Raw genomic sequence first — 19,359 nt, 5'->3', positions numbered from 1 at the left:
TACATACTACCTTGAAACGCAGTAATCAGTACGCACTGCATAGTACATTCACAGGTAGTATGTAACAGGTGGTTTCGAAAACAGCCTGTGCCTCCATACTGACGTCATGGCAGTGACATGTCACTTATGACCAAACCTGACAGATAAATTTACCCAAAATGTGGGCTCATGCAGGAAGTTGTGATAAAAGGCAAGGATTATTAAAACAGGCAATGGTCAAACAAGAGAAAAACTCACAAGAAAGCTGGAATGAGGTGACATAAGGGAACACACAAGGAACTGGCACCATGAGGGAGAACACACAGGGCTTAAACACACAGACAATCAGAGGATGATGAGACACAGGTGAGAACAAACGGGGCAAGGGAGCACACGGAGGACACAGCATCTGGAACCCAAAGGCTGTTTTTGAAACGGCCTGCTACATACTACCTATAAATGTAGTGTGCAGTAGGTACTGCATACTGCGTTTGAATTTAGTATGTAGTATGACTGTTCTGTTAGATCAGGTCTGCAGGATGCTGGGTCAGACGTCTCTGGATTTCCAGTTTCAGAAAGCAGAAGTAAACAACGACCAAGCTGATAGAGAAACTGCTTCTTTATCATCACTTAGGATTTAAAAAGTTAAGAAGTGGTTTATATCATAGACTGTATAAAATATGGACGTAGTATCCGTGACGCCGCCCATCTGTTTCGGAAGCGCATAATCATTTGAACACAGACACAAAAGCATGCTGGTTTATCTTCCTTTAACTTTGTGTTGGAGAACAAAGACAGCCACTGTCGCTTGTTGCTGAGGGGACACTCACACACATTGTCACCCGTGCAGTTTTGCCAGGTGGTTGTCTTGCTTCCTGCATTCTGAGGGGCCAAGCACTCCACTTATTGTGATAATAATGGAGCACTGCCATTGGTGCATGCTGCCCATTGTGAAGCTAAGCTCTCAATAATCTACATGGGGGTATTTAGCCATTTGGAATGCTTGCAGATAGACAGATTTGCGGTGGCTAAATATAGGCTAGTTTAAGGATTTGAATGCTAATGAGGATTCTTTAGGTTTTTTTTTTTTCACCTGCAGACATTGAGATGATAATGAGGAATCCTCCAACCAGCTGCCCTGTGGTTGAGTTTTAGAAAGTGACCCTCATCGCTAACACTGTGGAAGAGGAGGAAGAGACTGACTCAGTGTTGGTGTCTGACTGCAGCTTCAGCATGATCAATCAATGACTCCTTCACTCTTCTCCTCTCTGACTTCTCCTCCTCTTCCTCCTGTTTCTGTCTCCTTTTAGTTGGTGCTACCGGAGTACTCCATCCATGGACTCTTTTGCATCATGTTCCTTTGTGCCCAAGAGTGGCTGACTGTGGGTCTCAACATCCCCCTGCTTTTCTACAACACATGGAGGTAACTAATTAATTCTGTACATGTGCGTGCGTGCGTGTGTGTGTGTGAGTGAGTGTGTTTGGTGTGTGTGCATCCTCGACTTCAGGGTTTATATCCTGGCCTCTGAAGAGTTGACAGAGAAAGGAAAATCTGAAAAGAGTGGTGTGCACGAGAACAGAAAACAACACAGATATGACCTCTCTCCACTCCAAATAAAGTCTTGGGTGTGTTGCTTGCCAGACTGTAAACACTCTGCACCTCAAGGAGAGGAGGTCTTGGCTCTGATATCCTTCATCTCTAAAGGATCACGATCACTACTTTCATCCAAAAGCCTAAAATCAGTCTGTCTGCTCAGAGGCTTTACTCTCTATAGCTAACCTTTCTTGCCATCCTAATGTTCCACTCTAAACGATACATTAAAGAGGTGTATTATGCTAACTCTAAGACATTACATCATCCTTCTGGTACCTTTGTAGTAGCTTTATATAATTACCACTCAAATAATCTGAACTTATCTTAAAGCTGGGGTTGGTAGTCTCGGAAAACCAGCATGAATTTGAATGTAGCATTTCCTCATGACTCCGTCTAACCCCTCCCCCCTTCCCCTTGGAGCTCATCCGAAATGCCCCCCCCCCCCCCCCACCGCTCACATGCACGAGCGCCGCTGACTTGCGACCATATGATGGTGACCGATTCAAAACCGGTCCTCACCAAAACATTCTCATAGTGAAAGTTATAAACACAAACAAACATGGCTGCTGTTAGCACTCACAACTGTCATGCTAGCATTATCCAGTTGTACTGGTGACACGATATCAGGAGAAAAGTTATAACACATATATAATACTGTAACAGCTCTACTGTTTGTTAAACGTGTTCAGTGTAGATGTTCTTATTTCCTACAGTGTTGACAGTCAGTGAAGGCATCAGGAGAGGTGTAGAGAGTGTGAGCTGGAGAGAAGAGAGACAAGAGGAGAAGTTCTTCATTCATTCAAACATTGATTGTTGTTTTGTTGGTTGTCGTGATCACGGCCGACAGTGACCGGTTATTAAAGCTCAACGTGTTCACCAATCGACTCGTCATCCCTACAGCGTCCAGACGGACACTACAGTACATCTACATTTCTGTAGGACTTAGTAAATGTCATTAATTATTCTGCTTATCAGAGCCCCGTGGTGAGAGCTTTTTAGACTCTGATCCGGACTACAGTCCTGAGCAAAGCACCTCATCGGGTCAGAGGGGACAGGCCCGAGGTGGAGCGAGAGGGGCAGTCAGTAGAGTCAGGGGAAGCAGAGGCAGGGGACGGGGACGAGGAGTGCAGGCTGGGGAAATGTACGCGCAGGAGGCGGGCAGAACGGCAGGACAAGATTTGATTGGTTTCAAATTTTGGGACCCAAAAACAGTGATTGGTTGGTGTTTTCCCAGGTTTACTCCGGCTGTAGATAGCAGCTTTTTTCACCTCTTTTTTAAGAACACATTATGTATTGATTACCATCAGGACATAACGATCATTTTAACCAGTATAACAAAAAGTGGATCTAAATCTGACTACCAACCCCAGCTTTAACAGATCTCAGCCCCTCATTTCAGCCTCAGCTTAATTTTACCTACTGTAAGGGCCAAGTTACGTTCATACATGTTAAAAGTAAATAAATAATCTGTATAATTTTGGGTTGAAAGTTCATCTTTATTTTGGGATTTCATTATATAAGTAAAGTTATAAAATGTGTTAAAAATCAGCTTAAAGTAATTTGATTTCATTCATGTGGATTTTCCATACAGATAATAATTTGACATAGTGTGGTCTAGACCTCCTATGTTTGTAAAAGCGTTTTGAGATAACGTTTGTTGTGATTTGGCGCTATACAAATAAAGATTGATTGATGATGATTGATTGATAAAAGCATCATGGTATTGCTGTTTCATCAGTGAGTTACGTTACTGTCGCTTTAAGACAGAGAGAGAGCTCTTTAGTGTTGAGGTAGGGTGAGACTGAGGCAGACAGTTGAGGATCAATTAAGGACCGAGCCACATGGTTTCTTTACCGTAGTATAATTTTTTTGTTTAGGAAAACTTGACTTTGAATCATCCAGTAAGATTGTTTAACAAAACCGTGGATTAAAGGAATTTGTTTTATCAGTTTTACTTCAGAGTCCTGTGGGAGTTTGTTCCTCTTCAAGTGAACGTAGACAAGTAAATCCAAGGCTTTGATCTTCAACCCACCACACCTACCGTCTCTTTAAGGCACTCCAGAAGCTTCCACCACAGTTGCCATACTACAAAGTTGTATTTCTTAATTAAGTGTCAGTGTCTAAAATCCAAAAATCCCCAGCAGAAGAATCAATCAATCAATCTTTATTTATAAAGCACCAAATCCCAACAAACGTTCTCCTCAGAGTCTTTCCAAACAGAGCAGGTCTAGACCGTACTCTATGTTCTATTATTAACAAAGACCCAACATCAAGACAGGATCAAATCCAGTCCCATCTTCCAGACAGGACTCAGTCTGATCTCATCTTAATCCACCATGAGCAGAGCACTTTGCAGCATTTAGCAAGTTACAGTGGCAAGGACAAACTTCCTTTAACAGGCAGAAACCTCCAGCAGGACCAGACTCATGTTAGACACACATCTGCTGTGACCGTGTTGGAGAGAGGGATAGAGGGAGATGAAGAGAGAGAGATGATAGTGGAGAGACGGATAGTAGTAGTTGTAGCAGCTGGAGTCTGGCATGTCCACAGCAGCAGAGATCCAGAGGAACCTACGAGACAAGGGAGCTCAGGGACTCCAGAAAGGTCTATGGTTAGTGACTTTAATGGGACAGGGAGACTTACTGTGACTCTCATGATATCAGAAAATCTCACCTCACTCTTGCAGGCACAACCTGGGATTACTCCAGCACTAGTTTACCTCACAGTCTGAAACTTTGCCCAAATTATTAGTTTTTGTTTGTAAAATATAAAGAAGCATAACATCACCTCTTAAATATGTTTGACAACATGGTGGGGATGTCTACCTTCTATTTTTATGGCTGCTCGTGACCAATGTTGTGAGCAAAATGTGTAATATATAGAAGAGCACATCAAGGTTCTCTCCTAGCTCCAGCCCTCAGAGTCAGCGTCTGAAAAATGGGTCACCAGTCAGTGATATCCCCCTTTTCTTTGGCTTCTCCATCTTTGTCTGCTTTTCTCTTTGTTGCTGCTCTTTCCACCAGTGTGGGTTTGATGTAGACTGCTGAAGGGGAGAGGAGAGGAGAGGAGAGGAGAGGAGAGGAGAGGAGAGGAGAGGAGAGGAGAGGAGAAGAGAGGAGAGGAGAGGAGAGGAGAGGAGAGGGTAAAAAACATCTCGCTGTCTTATTAATTGGAGATTGTGCCAGATGCCCAACAGCTACAGATGCTGCCTTCTGCACAGCTGAAAGATGAGAAGACAATGAGGGAAGGGAGAGTATAAGACAGAGATGGAGGAGGCTGGAAAATGAAAGAGGAAGTAGCAGGAGGCGGTACTGTGAGGCGAGAGAGAAAGCCTGTGAGTGATAGGAGAAATATCTAATATTGACAAGGTGATTCAGAGGAGAGTGAGGAAGAGGAAGACACTGACAGTGAGCTGTTACAGCGTAAAACATCATCACATCAACAAATAAGGACCAGTGTGTGAGCATATGTGTGTGGATTCATGCTAGCTTATGAATTCACATTTCCAGAGCCTGCATATGTTTTTGAGGAGGTTCTGCTCTCAGGCCAGATTCACACCTTTGCCGGGCAGCAGGCATCGAACAATCTGTTGTTATGAGGTGATGCTGAGAGGTGTCTGCAGAGCAAAGGCTGAGCTTTGGAGAGCTGTGCTTTGGGCTCCTCTATTTACCTCTCCTGCTCTAATCTTTGTATCTGCAGATAGGTTTACCATCATGCTCAAACTATAAGACTTCTTTTGTGTTACTTGCACCGACTAAAGGTGTATTGAGGAGCTTTAAAAAACACTCTCTGATAATAACTATTTCCCATAACTTCATGCTAAACAAACATTATCCCGCTTATTACCCGGCTACTAACCTAAGATACAAACCCGTTGTTTTTAAAATCATTGATTAAAGATGATTTTAGTGATTCCTCGTCAGTGATCGTTCCATGGTGATGGATTCTTCTCTGCCTGTTGTGGTGGATTGAACATGAAACTGTCCTCATTCAGCTCTCCTTCTTCTCTGAGCTCTGTGGTTCACACACCTTTAAAAAGAAACTAATGTCACAACTTTGAACCCTGCTGCTATCATCACCACCACTCATGGTTTAACTTTCTTTGGAGAGATCACTAACCTAAAGTTTCTCTCACCTGCTCCGCTCCTTCATCATATTGATGGACAGGATCCAATTTGAAAATGTCCTTAGCCTGCTGATTTAGCAATGCTAACCGAAGCTAACCTCACCTTGCGGTCGATGGTGTCAACAAGCAGAAGCTAAATGTGTCTGAACTCTTTTCTGTGGATTGATTTGACATGGCGTGTGATCAGTTTGTCTCTGGTGTTGCTCATGTTAGAGAAAGTTAATAACCATTGTCAAAGGGTTTTGACCAATCAGCACACCCGGAAGGTCAGTAAGAGAGCCGGGTAATTAAGTCAGGGATAATGTATGGTTAGCAGGTTGTTAAAGGAAAAATCAATCAATCAATCAATCAATCAGTCAGTCAGTCAGTCAGTCAGTCAGTCAGTCAGTCAGTCAGTCAGTCAGTCAGTCAGTCAGTCTGTCTGTCTGTCTGTCTGTCTGTCTGTCTGTCTGTCTATCTATGTATCTTTATTTGTATAGCGCCAAGAAACAACAAACATTATCTCAAGACTCTTCCAAACAGAGCAGGTCTAGACCACTCTATGTCAAATTATGAACAGAGACCCAACACCAAGACAGGATAAGACTCAGTCTGACCCCTACTTAATCCACCATGAGCATTGCACCTCACAGTATTTAGCTAGTTACAGCGGAGAGGACAAACTTCCTTTAACAGGCAGAAACCTCAAGCAGAACCAGACTCATGTTAGACAGCCATCTGCTGAGACCGAGTTGGGTCTAGAAAGAGGGATAGAGGATGAAAGCTATGAACATGTGAATGTGAGAGTGGAGTGAAAGGAGAGGCTGTGGCTCTGTTTGAAATGCTTCTTACCTGATGGTTGATCTGTGCGTTTTTATAAATCTCTAATGTTAAGATTTGGAGCGACACTTTTTTTGCCACCTGACTGTTCTCCTCTTGTCTATGATGTTATCTTTGATCGACTCTTTGGATGTCTTATTTTGTGGATTTGAAGCTAAGCTTGCTCTCCCTCAGTCATTTTGCATCTCTTCTATAAATACATACATATACATTCAGTAATCCATTCAGAACCTTCTGTCACACTGATCATACATCCGGATGCTTCTGAACTAAAGTAACTGAAGTCTTCATGCGTGCATGACTCATGACGGAGACGAGGTGAATGTACATTTTAACGATGACAACAAAATCATTCCATAGTCATGAACCATCAGTGATCATTATCCAGAACGGCCATACATAAACCATCTGTGGGTTTGGATCACAACAGACCACATGCAGAATGATGGAGGCTTCCTGGTCGCCTTCACTACCTTCCAGAGGAGTAAAACAGCTTTCATGCAACTGGTCTGTTTCCTTGATACACAATGTTTCATTGTTACAGAATCCTGTTCATTGGTATCATCTCTGGGGTCCATTTAAAGCAAATTTTCCCCCATAAAGAGTAATGAGGCAATCGTGTATAAGCACATAAACAGCTCTCTCTCAGCAATCAGAGAAGTTAGATTTCCCTCTCTGTGTTTCCTCATGGTGATTTCCTTGAACACTCAGTTATCCTATCACTATTTCCTGTTTCATAATCCGAACAGCCTCGTTGAAACAACTCTCACGTGTACGCAGAAGCTCCAGGAAACATCCGACAAACCACCAAACTCACTCTGCTATTAATTATTGCCAAGTTTAGTGTTAACATTGATCATTAATCTCACTCAGCTTGGAATAAGCTGTTTGAATTTACATATATTTATTATGCTAAAAGAATGGCAATATAACACAGACTGTATTAAAGGTGCAGTCCTCCTCAGTTTTGTAATCAGACGCTGAGTTATGAGAGAAAATGTGTCTTTAAAAATCAGACTGAGATTAGAGTGATAAGATGGACCCCAGCCCTGATACTTCTACAGGAGCAGAACTGACCTGGGTGAAAATATATTTGAATATTAATTCAAATATGACATCATACTTTGTTTAACTTGTGTAAGTGTTGCATTATAAGACAAGTCAGACCAATCAGATCCTCCTTTGCAAAGCCTTTCCCCCCCTTTATGACACATCAGCAGGAACACAGGCACAGAGAGCTTCTCATGTCTGACTGGTGTTACTGTTGGTTAAAATCAGCTGTACTCAGTGTTTGTTTTTTTCAATAGACTCTGTTAGTTAATTGAAACCTACTAAAAGTGGATGGCGATGCCTTTAATGCTCACACAGATATGGTCTTCAAAAGTTTAGCTTGAGCTTAAGGTCCCATGAAAAACCAAGCAACAACCTCTAGTCTTAAAATGCAGAAGTCCATGTGGAAATGTTAAAAACTGCAGTTCAGGGCGCTGGTGGCCTAGGGGTCTAAGCGCCCCACAAACAGAGGCTGTAGTCCTCGTCGCAGAGGTCGCCGGTTCGACTCTTGGCGCGACCATTTGCTGCATGTCTTCCCCCCACACTCCACTTCTCCATTTACTGTCTCTCTACAGCTGTCCTATCAATAAAAGACTTAAAATGCCACAAAGTATATACACTATATTACCAAAAGTATTCGCTCACCTGCCTTGACCTGCCATCCCATTCCTAACCCATAGGGTTCAATATGATGTCGGTCCACCTTTTGCAGCTATTACAGCTTCAACTCTTCTGGGAAGGCTGTCCACAAGGTTGAGGAGTGTGTTTATAGGAATTTTTGACCATTCTTCCAAAAGCGCATTGGTGAGGTCACACACTGATGTTGGTCGAGAAGGCCTGGCTCTCAGTCTCCGCTCTAATTCATCCCAAAGGTGTTCTATCGGGTTCAGGTCAGGACTCTGTGCAAGCCAGTCAAGTTCATCCACACCAGACTCTGTCATCCATGTCTTTATGGACCTTGCTGTGTGTACTGGTGCACAGTCATGATGGAAGAGGAAGGGGCCCGCTCCAAACTGTTCCCACAAGGTTGGGAGAATGGAAGTGTCCAAAATGGTTTGGTATCCTGAGGCATTCTAAGTTCCCTTCACTGGAACTAAGGGGCCAAGCCCAGCTCCTGAAAAACAACCCCACACAATAATAATAACATAATTCCTCCTCCACCAAATTTCACACTTGGCACAATGCAGTCTGAAATGTACCGTTCTCCTGGCAACTTCCAAACCCAGACTCGTCCATCAGATTGCCAGATGGAAAAGCGTGATTCATCACTCCAGAGAACGCGTCTCCACTGCTCTATGGTCCAGTGGCGGCGTGCTTTACACCACTGCATCCGATGCTTTGCATTGCACTTGGTGATGTATGGCTTGGATGCAGCTGCTCGGCCATGGAAACCCATTCCATGAAGCTCTCTGCGTACTGTACTTGGGCTAATCTGAAGGCCACATGAAGTTTGGAGCGCTGTAGCAATTGACTGTGCAGAAAGTCGGCGACCTCTTTGCACTATGCGCCTCAGCATCCGCTGACCCCTCTCCGTCAGTTTACATGGCCTACCACTTCGTGACTGAGTTGCTGTTGTTCCCAAACTCTTCCATTTTCTTATAATAAAGCTGACAGTTGACTGTGGAATATTTAGGAGCGAGGAAATTTCACGGCTGGATTTGTTGCACAGGTAGCATCCTATGACAGTTCCACGCTGGAATTCACTGAGCTCCTGAGAGCGGCCCATTCTTTCACAAGTGTTTGTAGAAACAGTCTGCAGGCCTAGGTGCTTGAGTTTATACAATTGTGGCCAGGCCAAGTGATTAGGACACCTGATTCTGATCATTTGGATGGGTGAGCGAATACTTTTGGTGATATAGTGTATATAGATATGAAGATTTAAAAAACTGCAGTTCCTTGTGCGCCCACCAGAGGCTGGCTGTAGAAACACCAGAAACCACATACACACCCATTCAAAGAAGACGATCTTTACAGCAGAAATAAACATGTTTACAGCCTGGTTCAAAAAACATTTTAGGTCTGAAAAGCTCATTTGTCTATCAGCACACACTATACGGGGGGTGAATTTATTTTTATAATCGTCATTTTTTTAAGATATTAAACTTACGAGTTTTGCCCAAATAAGGGCATGGCTGACTTGGCTGACAGGCGGGAACACTGTAGCTGTTAGCAAAGAGGCTATTCACTTCCCGCCTCTTTACCTCACACTAGCTCTACAGAAGTTGGGTAGAGTTCAACATTTCCAATATGGCTCCCACTGACGGAAACAGATGGGTGACATCACAGATTCTACGTCCATTTACTATACAGTCTATGTGGCAAGCACAGTTGCCAAACTTGAGTCATCAGCAAACCAAGCAGGCCTGATACTGCAGAAGTGATAAAGCCTCAGCCTTGTGTCTGTTGCCCACCTAAAGGGAAAACATACTGTAGGTTCTACAAGATGAATTGGCTTCTGCAGTGAAGTAATGGAGTGATTTGCACGCTGCACTGTTGTGGCTTTAGTGTTGCAGAATCAAGACGTCAAAGGTTTGAGCCAGACAATCTCTCTTTTGTGTTTGCAAAAACCAACACAAATGTCTCTCCATTGTTCTAATAAAAGAGGACTGATACAAACAGTGGTTGATTTTATATCTTTAACACTAATGTCCAGGGCACAGTTGGTGCTCATTTGTTTGTCTTTGCCAACCACTCAATGACAGACTGAATCCTAAACGAGGGCCTATCACATACAGTTATATCATGCAATTTTAACATATACCACTCAGAGACATGCTGATGTAACCACAACACTCCACACGTCTGCCATCTGCACATCGTCACAGAAAGGTGTTCAGTTAAACACATAAGCCAGACTAAAATCAACACAGCTGTGTTTGCAGAATGAAATAACTGACAGAGGATTAAAGCAGTCAGGGATTATGCACAAATTAAAAGTTATATCACTTTCCCATCTTTAGTGAGCATTAAATCTGACTATCAGAACTCCTGTTTTCTCCCTGAAACTAATGTGTTGCTCAGATTTTTTTACTTGTGGTGTGTATGACAGTTTTGACATGATATTTCACCCCACAGCTCCTCGATCAAGCTAATTGATTGGTCGGTGTGCAGAGTTTTCTAAAAACTTCTCTGCATTTGTCCCCCTCAGACATCTTTCAGAGAGCCAGTCAGCACAGTGTCTCTTTATAATAGCATCACCTTTATATGAGACCTTTAATGCTGCTTGGACAAACTCCATCACTGAAATGATCAGCCTGTTCTAAGAGCTCAGCCCATGTGCAGCTTCTTCATCATAGTTAACAGTGTTAACAGTGTTAGCAAAACTAAGGGTGAACATGTAATTATTCTACTTCTCTGTTGATCCTGCAGCAGGCTAATAGAGCCTACATGGTAATCCAATCCAATCCACTTTATTCATACAGCACATTTAAAAGAACAATAACATTTATGAGAGTGCTGCACAGTGATATAACACAAAGAACATTAAACACTAAAAAATGAAATAATAATAAAATACATAAGATGATCTTAATTAAACACATATAAACACATTTGACATTTTTATAAAATACTAAGAAACATAGAGACACTAAAAAGGAATAATGAATGAATACATTTTTAATTAAAATAAATACAAAAGTAATTAGAACATATTTTAAAAATGAAATAATAATAATAAAATACATAAGATGATCTTAATTAAACACATACAAACACATTAGACATTTTTTTAGACTCTTAAAGACATAAAACAAAACTTTACAAAACAAAATAAATAAATAATGAATCCAAATAGATACAAAAGTAATCATAACATATTTTAAAAATAAAATAATATTAAAATACAATAAGTTAATCTTGATTAAACACATAGAAACACATAAGACATTTATTAGAAATACTTGGACACATAAAAACACTGTAAAAATAAATTAAATAAATAAATAAATTATTAATCAAAATAAATACAAAAGCAATTAGAAGATATTGTAAAAGTAGAATGATATCAAAATACAATAAAATAATCTTAATTAAACACGTAAAACAAATTAGACATTTTTTTTAAGTATTAAAAGAAACATTAAAGCACTGTAAAAAAAATACAATTAATAAATACATTTGAATTAAAATAAATACAAAGGTAATTAGAACATATTTAAAAGATTAAATAATAATAAAATACGATAAAATAATCTTAAATAAACACATAAAAACACATCAGACATTTTTTTTTAAATACTGTAATACTCATAAAAACACTCTCAATCAAAACACATTAGACACTTTTGGAAACACATTAAAGCACTGTAAACAAATAAAAAAATGAATTAATAATGAATTAAAATGTAATTAAAATAGATTTACAAAATAATTAAAAAAATAATAATCTCTGTAACCTTTTTCACTTTAAAGAGTGAGGTGGTTCAATAGGAAATAAGGAGCTACAGTGTCAAAGTCTAAGTAGTTAGCATGACTTCAACAGTAACGATGTAAAGAGATCAGCTGTGCTTTTAGACTTTAAACCAGGGGTGTCCAAAGTACGCCCCGGGGGCCAATTGCGGCCCAAGGTCCATTTATTTATGGCCCCAAGCTTCCATCTTAAATTGTGTTATTTATAGCAAAGAAATTAATCACAGTTTCTTTCTACAAACAAAACTAAAGTCAATCCAGAAACGTCTCAAAAAGCTTCATATGGACTACCTGTCTAAAGCCAAAGCTCTGGGAATTCTGCAAGATGGCAATAAAGAAGAAACACAAGAACTCTTAAAGCTGACAGGTTTTCAAATTAATGTTTTTATCATGATGTGAAAATGATCTTGATGAACACTAAAACTTCAGAAGACACAAAAGAGGACACAAGACAAGATCAAATTATGAAATTGTACAGAAAAGGCTAAATTTGGTGCATAAAAATGTTCAGAACTCAGGAAAATAATTATTTTGTTCTTAAAATGTTGCCTGCTGGTCAGAAAGGTCTTAAAAACAACATGAAAAAGAAGTGTGATGAAATCTAGATCCTGATCCTGCCAAAGGAAAATAATGAAAAACATAACGTTTGCTCATGTTTATATGGCTTGTGGAGACCTGAGGACTTCCTAGTTACTGTTTTATTGAGACAAAATTTAAAATGATTGTTATTAAATAAATATTTCATATATAACTTTTGGGATTCCTAAGTCTCAGTAGGAGCCACTGGCCCTGAGGTATTCTTACAATATCATATGTGGCCCTCTTTGAAAAAAATTTGGACACCCCTGTTTTAAACAGAACACCAGCCTGCTGTGTATTAAAGAGCAATCTGTGCTTCTATTGGTCGCCAACATCAGTGACATGTGTTAGTGAAACATAAGACATTCTGCTGCTATATCCTGTTAGGACACGCCCCCAAAATGAATGACTGTCTCTCATGACCTGACCCAAAGCTCTACCAGGAAGTGTGAGCAGTAACTGATGTTGTGTAGTCTAAGCCTGTAACTTGCCTAAACCAGAGTTAAGGGGACGCTTTGATGAAAAGTCACCACACACATGTTAAGCAACTATTTCACCCATGTCTGCTGCATGACGGTGTCCACCCTAACTCATCATACCATCTTTTTCCATACCTTCCCCATCTCTTTCCATCATCTTCTACATCTACCTCCTCCTCCTCCTCCTGCTCGTCCCGCCCCCACCCCTGGGGTCTGGAACGGGTCAACTACCCGCGATGTGGTTTTGCCCCCCTGTGGTAGGTACTTTCACTCCCCAACGGACACTAAAGAGCTGCTCTACGACCCGGCCTCCGTGATGAACGGCGACACGCTCAAGTTCTGCCTGAAGGAGGCCTGGTGCAAGCTGTCCTTCTTCGTCCTCTCCTTCTTCTACTATCTCTACTGGTGAGCGCATTGTGACAGGCAGTGTGGGGAGATAATTGGATTACATGTAAAGAGATTACATTAATCTGATTACAGCTGCCAGAGTGGAAAAATGAAACAGAATATAAGCTTCTGTAAAAAACTTTGACCTAGACTCATTTAGAAGAGGAAACGGAGAAACACACTCACATGTTTGATTCAAACCATAACTCCATCTCATGGTTAATAACTTGGTTTGACTTCACAGAGCTGGTGAAGCCATGTGAGTGCAAATCTCTGAATAAAGTAACCATTTCTCTGGCTATCACATGCAGACTCTGACACATAGAGTAGACCTGTGAGGATAACTAGGAGCACTTTTACTACTAGTGCATGTGAAGTCAAGAGAACTTGATTCTTTACTTCATTGACGAGCACCAGCAGACTGCTGAGTGGAATAAACTAACACACATCATGGTTTTAAAATGTTAGTGCTTTAACTAGCTTGTTTTTAGCATGTTTTGATGCAGTTTCATGATAATACTGTGATCAATGCTCCTCTCCATGTCTAATGATGCTGTTATTAATCACTCTGGATTCTGTCCCATGTGTCATGTGGGTGCTGCAGTGTGTGGAACCTGGATATATCCCTCTAATAGTCTTATCAATGGAAACACTTAAAGGTACAATCCTTATATTTTTTCTTACATGTTATGCTATGTAAAGGAATGTGACAGAGAGCACCATTATTATTATTATTATTATTATTATTATTATTATTATTATTATTATTATTATTATTATTATTATACATAAATTTGACCCCAACAGTTTTCCATGTGGCCAACACAGATTTGATAAACTCCCATATTGATGAGCTAAGCTAAGTTCCAAACACTCAGCTGGGTGAACTTTCTTTAAAGCAGATTTTTTCATTACAAATTTTACCATAACCAAAAAGGATTGCAACTTTAACATGGAGTTGTTCTTGTATGTGTGTGATACTGCTGTGATTTAACATTTAACACATGCTGAAGGTCCCAACTTTGAAGAGAAAACATGTGCTGTTGTGTCTTTTAGGGCAGTATGTTAACATGTTAATCACAGCAATACCTCACAGGTAGAAAAGCAACATCATGAGCAATACGGGAAATGTTGTTCCTCTGCTATGACACGATATTCAATTTGTGTGTCTGCTTGTTTGGTTTTGATAAAAGAAGAAGAGTCAATGACGTCTTCAAATTGACACGAGCATGTGACATGAGGTGCTGCTTTATTATGTCTGTGAGTTATTTTGAAGATGATGAAATCTGTGTGTAAATGTTCAGTAGAGACATGTAGTAAACTCACCTCTCTTCCAGGGTTAGCAAGAGCCGCTCCAGCATTTCTCACTTTTAATGACAGCAGTCACATACGGGGGCTGGGAAGTGCCACGCAAATTAACAAAGGATGAACCACTTTTACAAAGATCAAGACAATTTTATATTATGGAAAATATTTTAACATTTTATAAAACAAAATTACATTAAACACTTTTACCAAGAACAAAAATTTACTTTTTGGAAAACATTTTAACATTATATAAAACAAACTGACATTAAACACTTTTGCAAAGGTCAACACAAATTTACATTTTGGATTTTTTTTAAGAGTTTATAAAACAAATTTACATTAAAAACTTTTCCAAAGAACAAAACAAATTTACATTTCGGAAAACATTTTAACATTATATAAAACAAACTGACAAACACTTTTACCAAGGTCAACACAAATTTACATTTTGGATTTTTTTTTAACATTATATAAAACAAATTTATATTAAATCTTTTACCAAGAACAAAACAAATTTACATTTTGGAAAACATATTTACATTATATAAAAAAAAAATGATATTAAACACTTCTACCGAGGTCAACACAAATTTACATTAAAAAAAAGAAATTTACATTTTGGAAAACATTTTAACATTTTATAAAACAAAATGACATTAAACACTTTTACCTAGAACAAAACAAGTTTACATTTTGGAAAAACTTTTTTTAACATTATATAAAACAAAATGATATTAAACACTTTTACCAAGGCCAACACAAATTTACATTTTAAAAATGACATTAAAAAATTGTAAAGAGGCCAAAACAAATTTACATTTTGGATTTTCTTTTAACATTTTATAAAACAAAATTACATTAAACACTTTTACCAAGAACAAAAATTTACTTTTTGGAAAACATTTTAACATTATATAAAACAAACTGACATTAAACACTTTTACCAAGGTCAACACAAATTTACATTTTGGATTTTTTTTTAACATTATATAAAACAAATTTATATTAAATCTTTTACCAAGAACAAAACAAATTTACATTTTGGAAAACATATTTACATTATATAAAAAAAATGATATTAAACACTTCTACCGAGGTCAACACAAATTTACATTAAAAAAAAGAAATTTACATTTTGGAAAACATTTTAACATTTTATAAAACAAAATGACATTAAACACTTTTACCTAGAACAAAACAAGTTTACATTTTGGAAAAACTTTTTTAACATTATATAAAACAAAATGATATTAAACACTTTTACCAAGGCCAACACAAATTTACATTTTAAAAATGACATTAAAAAATTGTAAAGAGGCCAAAACAAATTTACATTTTGGATTTTCTTTTAACATTTTATAAAACAAAATTACATTAAACACTTTTACCAAGAACAAAACAAATTTACTTTTTGGAAAACATTTTAACATTATATAAAACAAACTGACATTATACACTTTTGCAAAGGTCAACACAAATTTAAATTAAAAAAAACAAATTTACATTTTAGAAAACATTTTAACATTATATAAAGCAAACTGACATAAAACACTTTTACCAAGGTCAACACAAATTTACATTTTGGACTTTTTTTTAACAGTTTATAAAACAAATTTAAATTTTGGAAAACATTTTAACATTTTATAAAACAAAATGACATTAAACAATTTTACCTAGAACAAAACAAGTTTACATTTTGGAAAACATTTTAACATTATAGTGACATTAAACACTTGTCAAGAGGCCAGAAAAAAATTACATTTTTGATTTTCTTTTAACATTTTATAAAACAAAATGACATTCAACACCTTTGCCAAGGTCAACACAAATTTAAATTAAATTTTTTTTTTTTACATTTTATAAAACATTTTAACATTTTATAAAACAGAATGACATTAAACACTTTTAAAGAGGCAAACACAAATTTACACTTAAAAAAACTAATTTACAAAATCAGAAACACTTTTAAAGAGACGGAACATTTTTACCAGAAACAAATTTACAAACTTCAGATTTAGAAGGAAAAGTAATGTACCAAAGATTTTCAAAATAAAAGATGTCTGTAAAATGAAAATTTGCAGCAGACAGGGACTTAATATATATTTGACATTAAGAACCCTGTTTTGATTCAGACTGATAAGAGAAGTACAGAAGCGTATTGCATTCACGTGAGAAAACTAAACTCTGCTCTGTTTTTCTGAATTAATGAGATAATTATCATGGAGTGTTCTTGTTTTACTGACTAAAAAAATCTGCTCCATTTTTCTGAATGAACGAGTTATTGGGACGCCTACCTGAAAATCAACAGCTGCTAAGTCCTCAGGTGTCTGCGCAATGTTGACAAACCAATAACAAAGCCATCTATGTTACTTAGAGACACTTGTGTCTCCCAATGTTTTAAACCCAAAATTAAACTGGATTCAACTGAACACCTGAGGTGTGTTTACTTACTTGTGTGGCCTTGAGGTGCCTCATAATCCAGAAAAACAGAGCAGATTGTTTTTGTTTATGAAAACTTTACTAGTAAATATTAGTTAATTCAGAAAATTCTAAATTCAAAATGTGTTCCTGCCAATCACATCTACACTACCAATCGAAAGATTGGACACACCTTCTCATTCAAGGGTTTTTATTTATTCTAGTTATTTTCAACATTGTAGATTAATACTGAAGACATCAAAACTATGAAATAATCTGGTTTTACCATAATCTGGATTACAACAGTAGTCAAATAGGACTATCCATTGTGTACTAACCCTACCTCTGAACAACACAACTGATGGTCTCACACACATTAAGAAGGCAAGTCATTCTACAAATGAACTCTTGACAAGGCTCATGTTCATTAGAAACCATTCCAGGAGACCACTTCATGAAGCAGACTGAGAGAATACCAAGAGTGTGCAAAGCTGTCATGAAGGAAAAAGGGGGCTACTTTACAGAATCTAAAATATAAAACAGATTCTGCTTTGTTTAACACTTTTTTGGTCATTCAATAATTCCATATATGTTCTTTCATAGTTTTGATGTCTTTGGTATTAGTCTACAGTGTTTACAATAAATGCAAACCCTTGAATGAGAAGGTGTTTCCAAACTTTTGACCTATTAGTGTATAATGTATCTGACTTGGAATTTCAAAATAAAAGCCATTGGAAATTTAGCATACACATTAGTTTTGAAATTCCAAATCGTACATAGCTGCGATTGGCAAGACATCAGACTGAATCAAAATACTTTATATGGAAACAGGTTATTAATTCCCTGGCTGTTGCACATTTTCATATAACAGATGTCTTTTATTTTGAATTTTTTTTTTTGTACATTCCCTTTCCTTCAGAATCTTCCATCTGTTATTTTGTTTCAGGACAGGTTAGAATGTTCTGTTCCTTGTAAGTGTTTCTGATTCAGTAAATTTGTTTTGTTCTTTGTAAAAGTGTTTAATATAATTTTATTTTATAAAATGTTAAAATGTTTTCCAAAATTCGAATTTGTCTCCAACTTTGTTAAAGTGTCTCATCCTTTGTAAATTTGCATTGCACTTCGAGTCATACTCTTTAAGACATCCTGTAATATTTCAAAGAAGAAGAAGAAGATGAGAATAGAGAGTGTGTTCCCTCCTGGCATGATAGAGTGGTTGAAATTAAAAAGAGGATCAGAGAGACTTTGTCTTTCTCTTATTTATTTCATTCATTTCATGCCAGCGCCTACACCAGTCAGCAGAGGGAGTGTGTTTAATCATGTTAGTTCAATAAAGAGGATTAAAGCAGAATTTTAAAGACCAGACAATAAGTTTGACATATTTTAGTTCATTAAATATTAAATAGTTAAATGTATACTTTACCAGATAAATGTAAAATGATAAATGAAAGCAGTGAGCAGCTTTATACACAAGAGTCAGGCACTAAAGTAAGAAGAAGTGGTCTCTGATTCTCTGAGTGTTTGTCTTAGTGTGTGTGGGACCGGCTGAGCAGCACACTCTACATGGTGTGTGTGCGTGTGTGTGCGTGTGTGTGCTTGTGCGTGTGTGAGGCTGTTTCCGGATGTAAACTGAGGACTCATCTTGAACTGATCCCATCTTGCTTCTCCATCTCACTCCATCCTGTCCCGCTCTGGCTCATGCTGGATTAATCTGCTGTTTTAGAGACCGTCGACAGCAGCAGCAGCAGCAGCAGCATTATCCAGGTACTGTTCTCCCTCAGGGCGATGGTCAACTCACTTCCTTTTCCACCGGGTCCTCGTTCACTTTTTAAATGTTGGGGTTATTAATCATGGTGCGACTTTTTTAAAGAAGCTTTTCTAACATATGATGTAAGATAAAAGCTAACACGTAGTGCTGGGCGATATTGAAAATGATGTTATCACGATAAATATCAAATCATGATTTCATTTAAATGTAAAGTCAGAATTTTGCTCCTGAGTGAAAGTTGAAGACAGTTTGTTAGTTTGTATCTGGATTTAGTTTTCTGATGAACTTCTTGAATTCATCATTTCTGACGGTGTTAACAGGAAGCAGGTCTTTAATGGAAGATGAGATTTTTGTGAAGTTTTAGTTTGTAGATTCTTATTTTTCTCAGGTTAACATTATTTCCATAATTTGATTTAAATCTACAACAAAGATGCATTAAATT

At 37.9% G+C, this 19,359-nt stretch overlaps 1 protein-coding gene across 1 annotated transcript in view; it reads left to right on the top strand.

Moving 5' to 3' along the window:
- Positions 1-19,359, top strand: part of cnih3 (cornichon family AMPA receptor auxiliary protein 3) — a 148,493-nt gene that overhangs the window by 115,373 nt on the left and 13,761 nt on the right. The window contains exons 4-7 of the mRNA XM_034700215.1: positions 1,290-1,402; positions 13,298-13,441; positions 14,028-14,082; positions 18,873-18,913. Coding sequence (XP_034556106.1) covers positions 1,290-1,402; positions 13,298-13,441; positions 14,028-14,055 — 285 coding nt within the window. The 3' untranslated portion in view covers positions 14,056-14,082; positions 18,873-18,913. The remainder of the gene's footprint in view (positions 1-1,289; positions 1,403-13,297; positions 13,442-14,027; positions 14,083-18,872; positions 18,914-19,359) is intronic.

This window comes from Notolabrus celidotus, chromosome 13 (genome assembly GCF_009762535.1).
Source record: "Notolabrus celidotus isolate fNotCel1 chromosome 13, fNotCel1.pri, whole genome shotgun sequence".
Taxonomy (NCBI): Eukaryota; Metazoa; Chordata; class Actinopteri; order Labriformes; family Labridae; genus Notolabrus; species Notolabrus celidotus.
The sequence above is the reverse complement of the archived record's forward strand: the minus strand, read 5'-3'. Positions and strand labels throughout refer to the sequence as shown.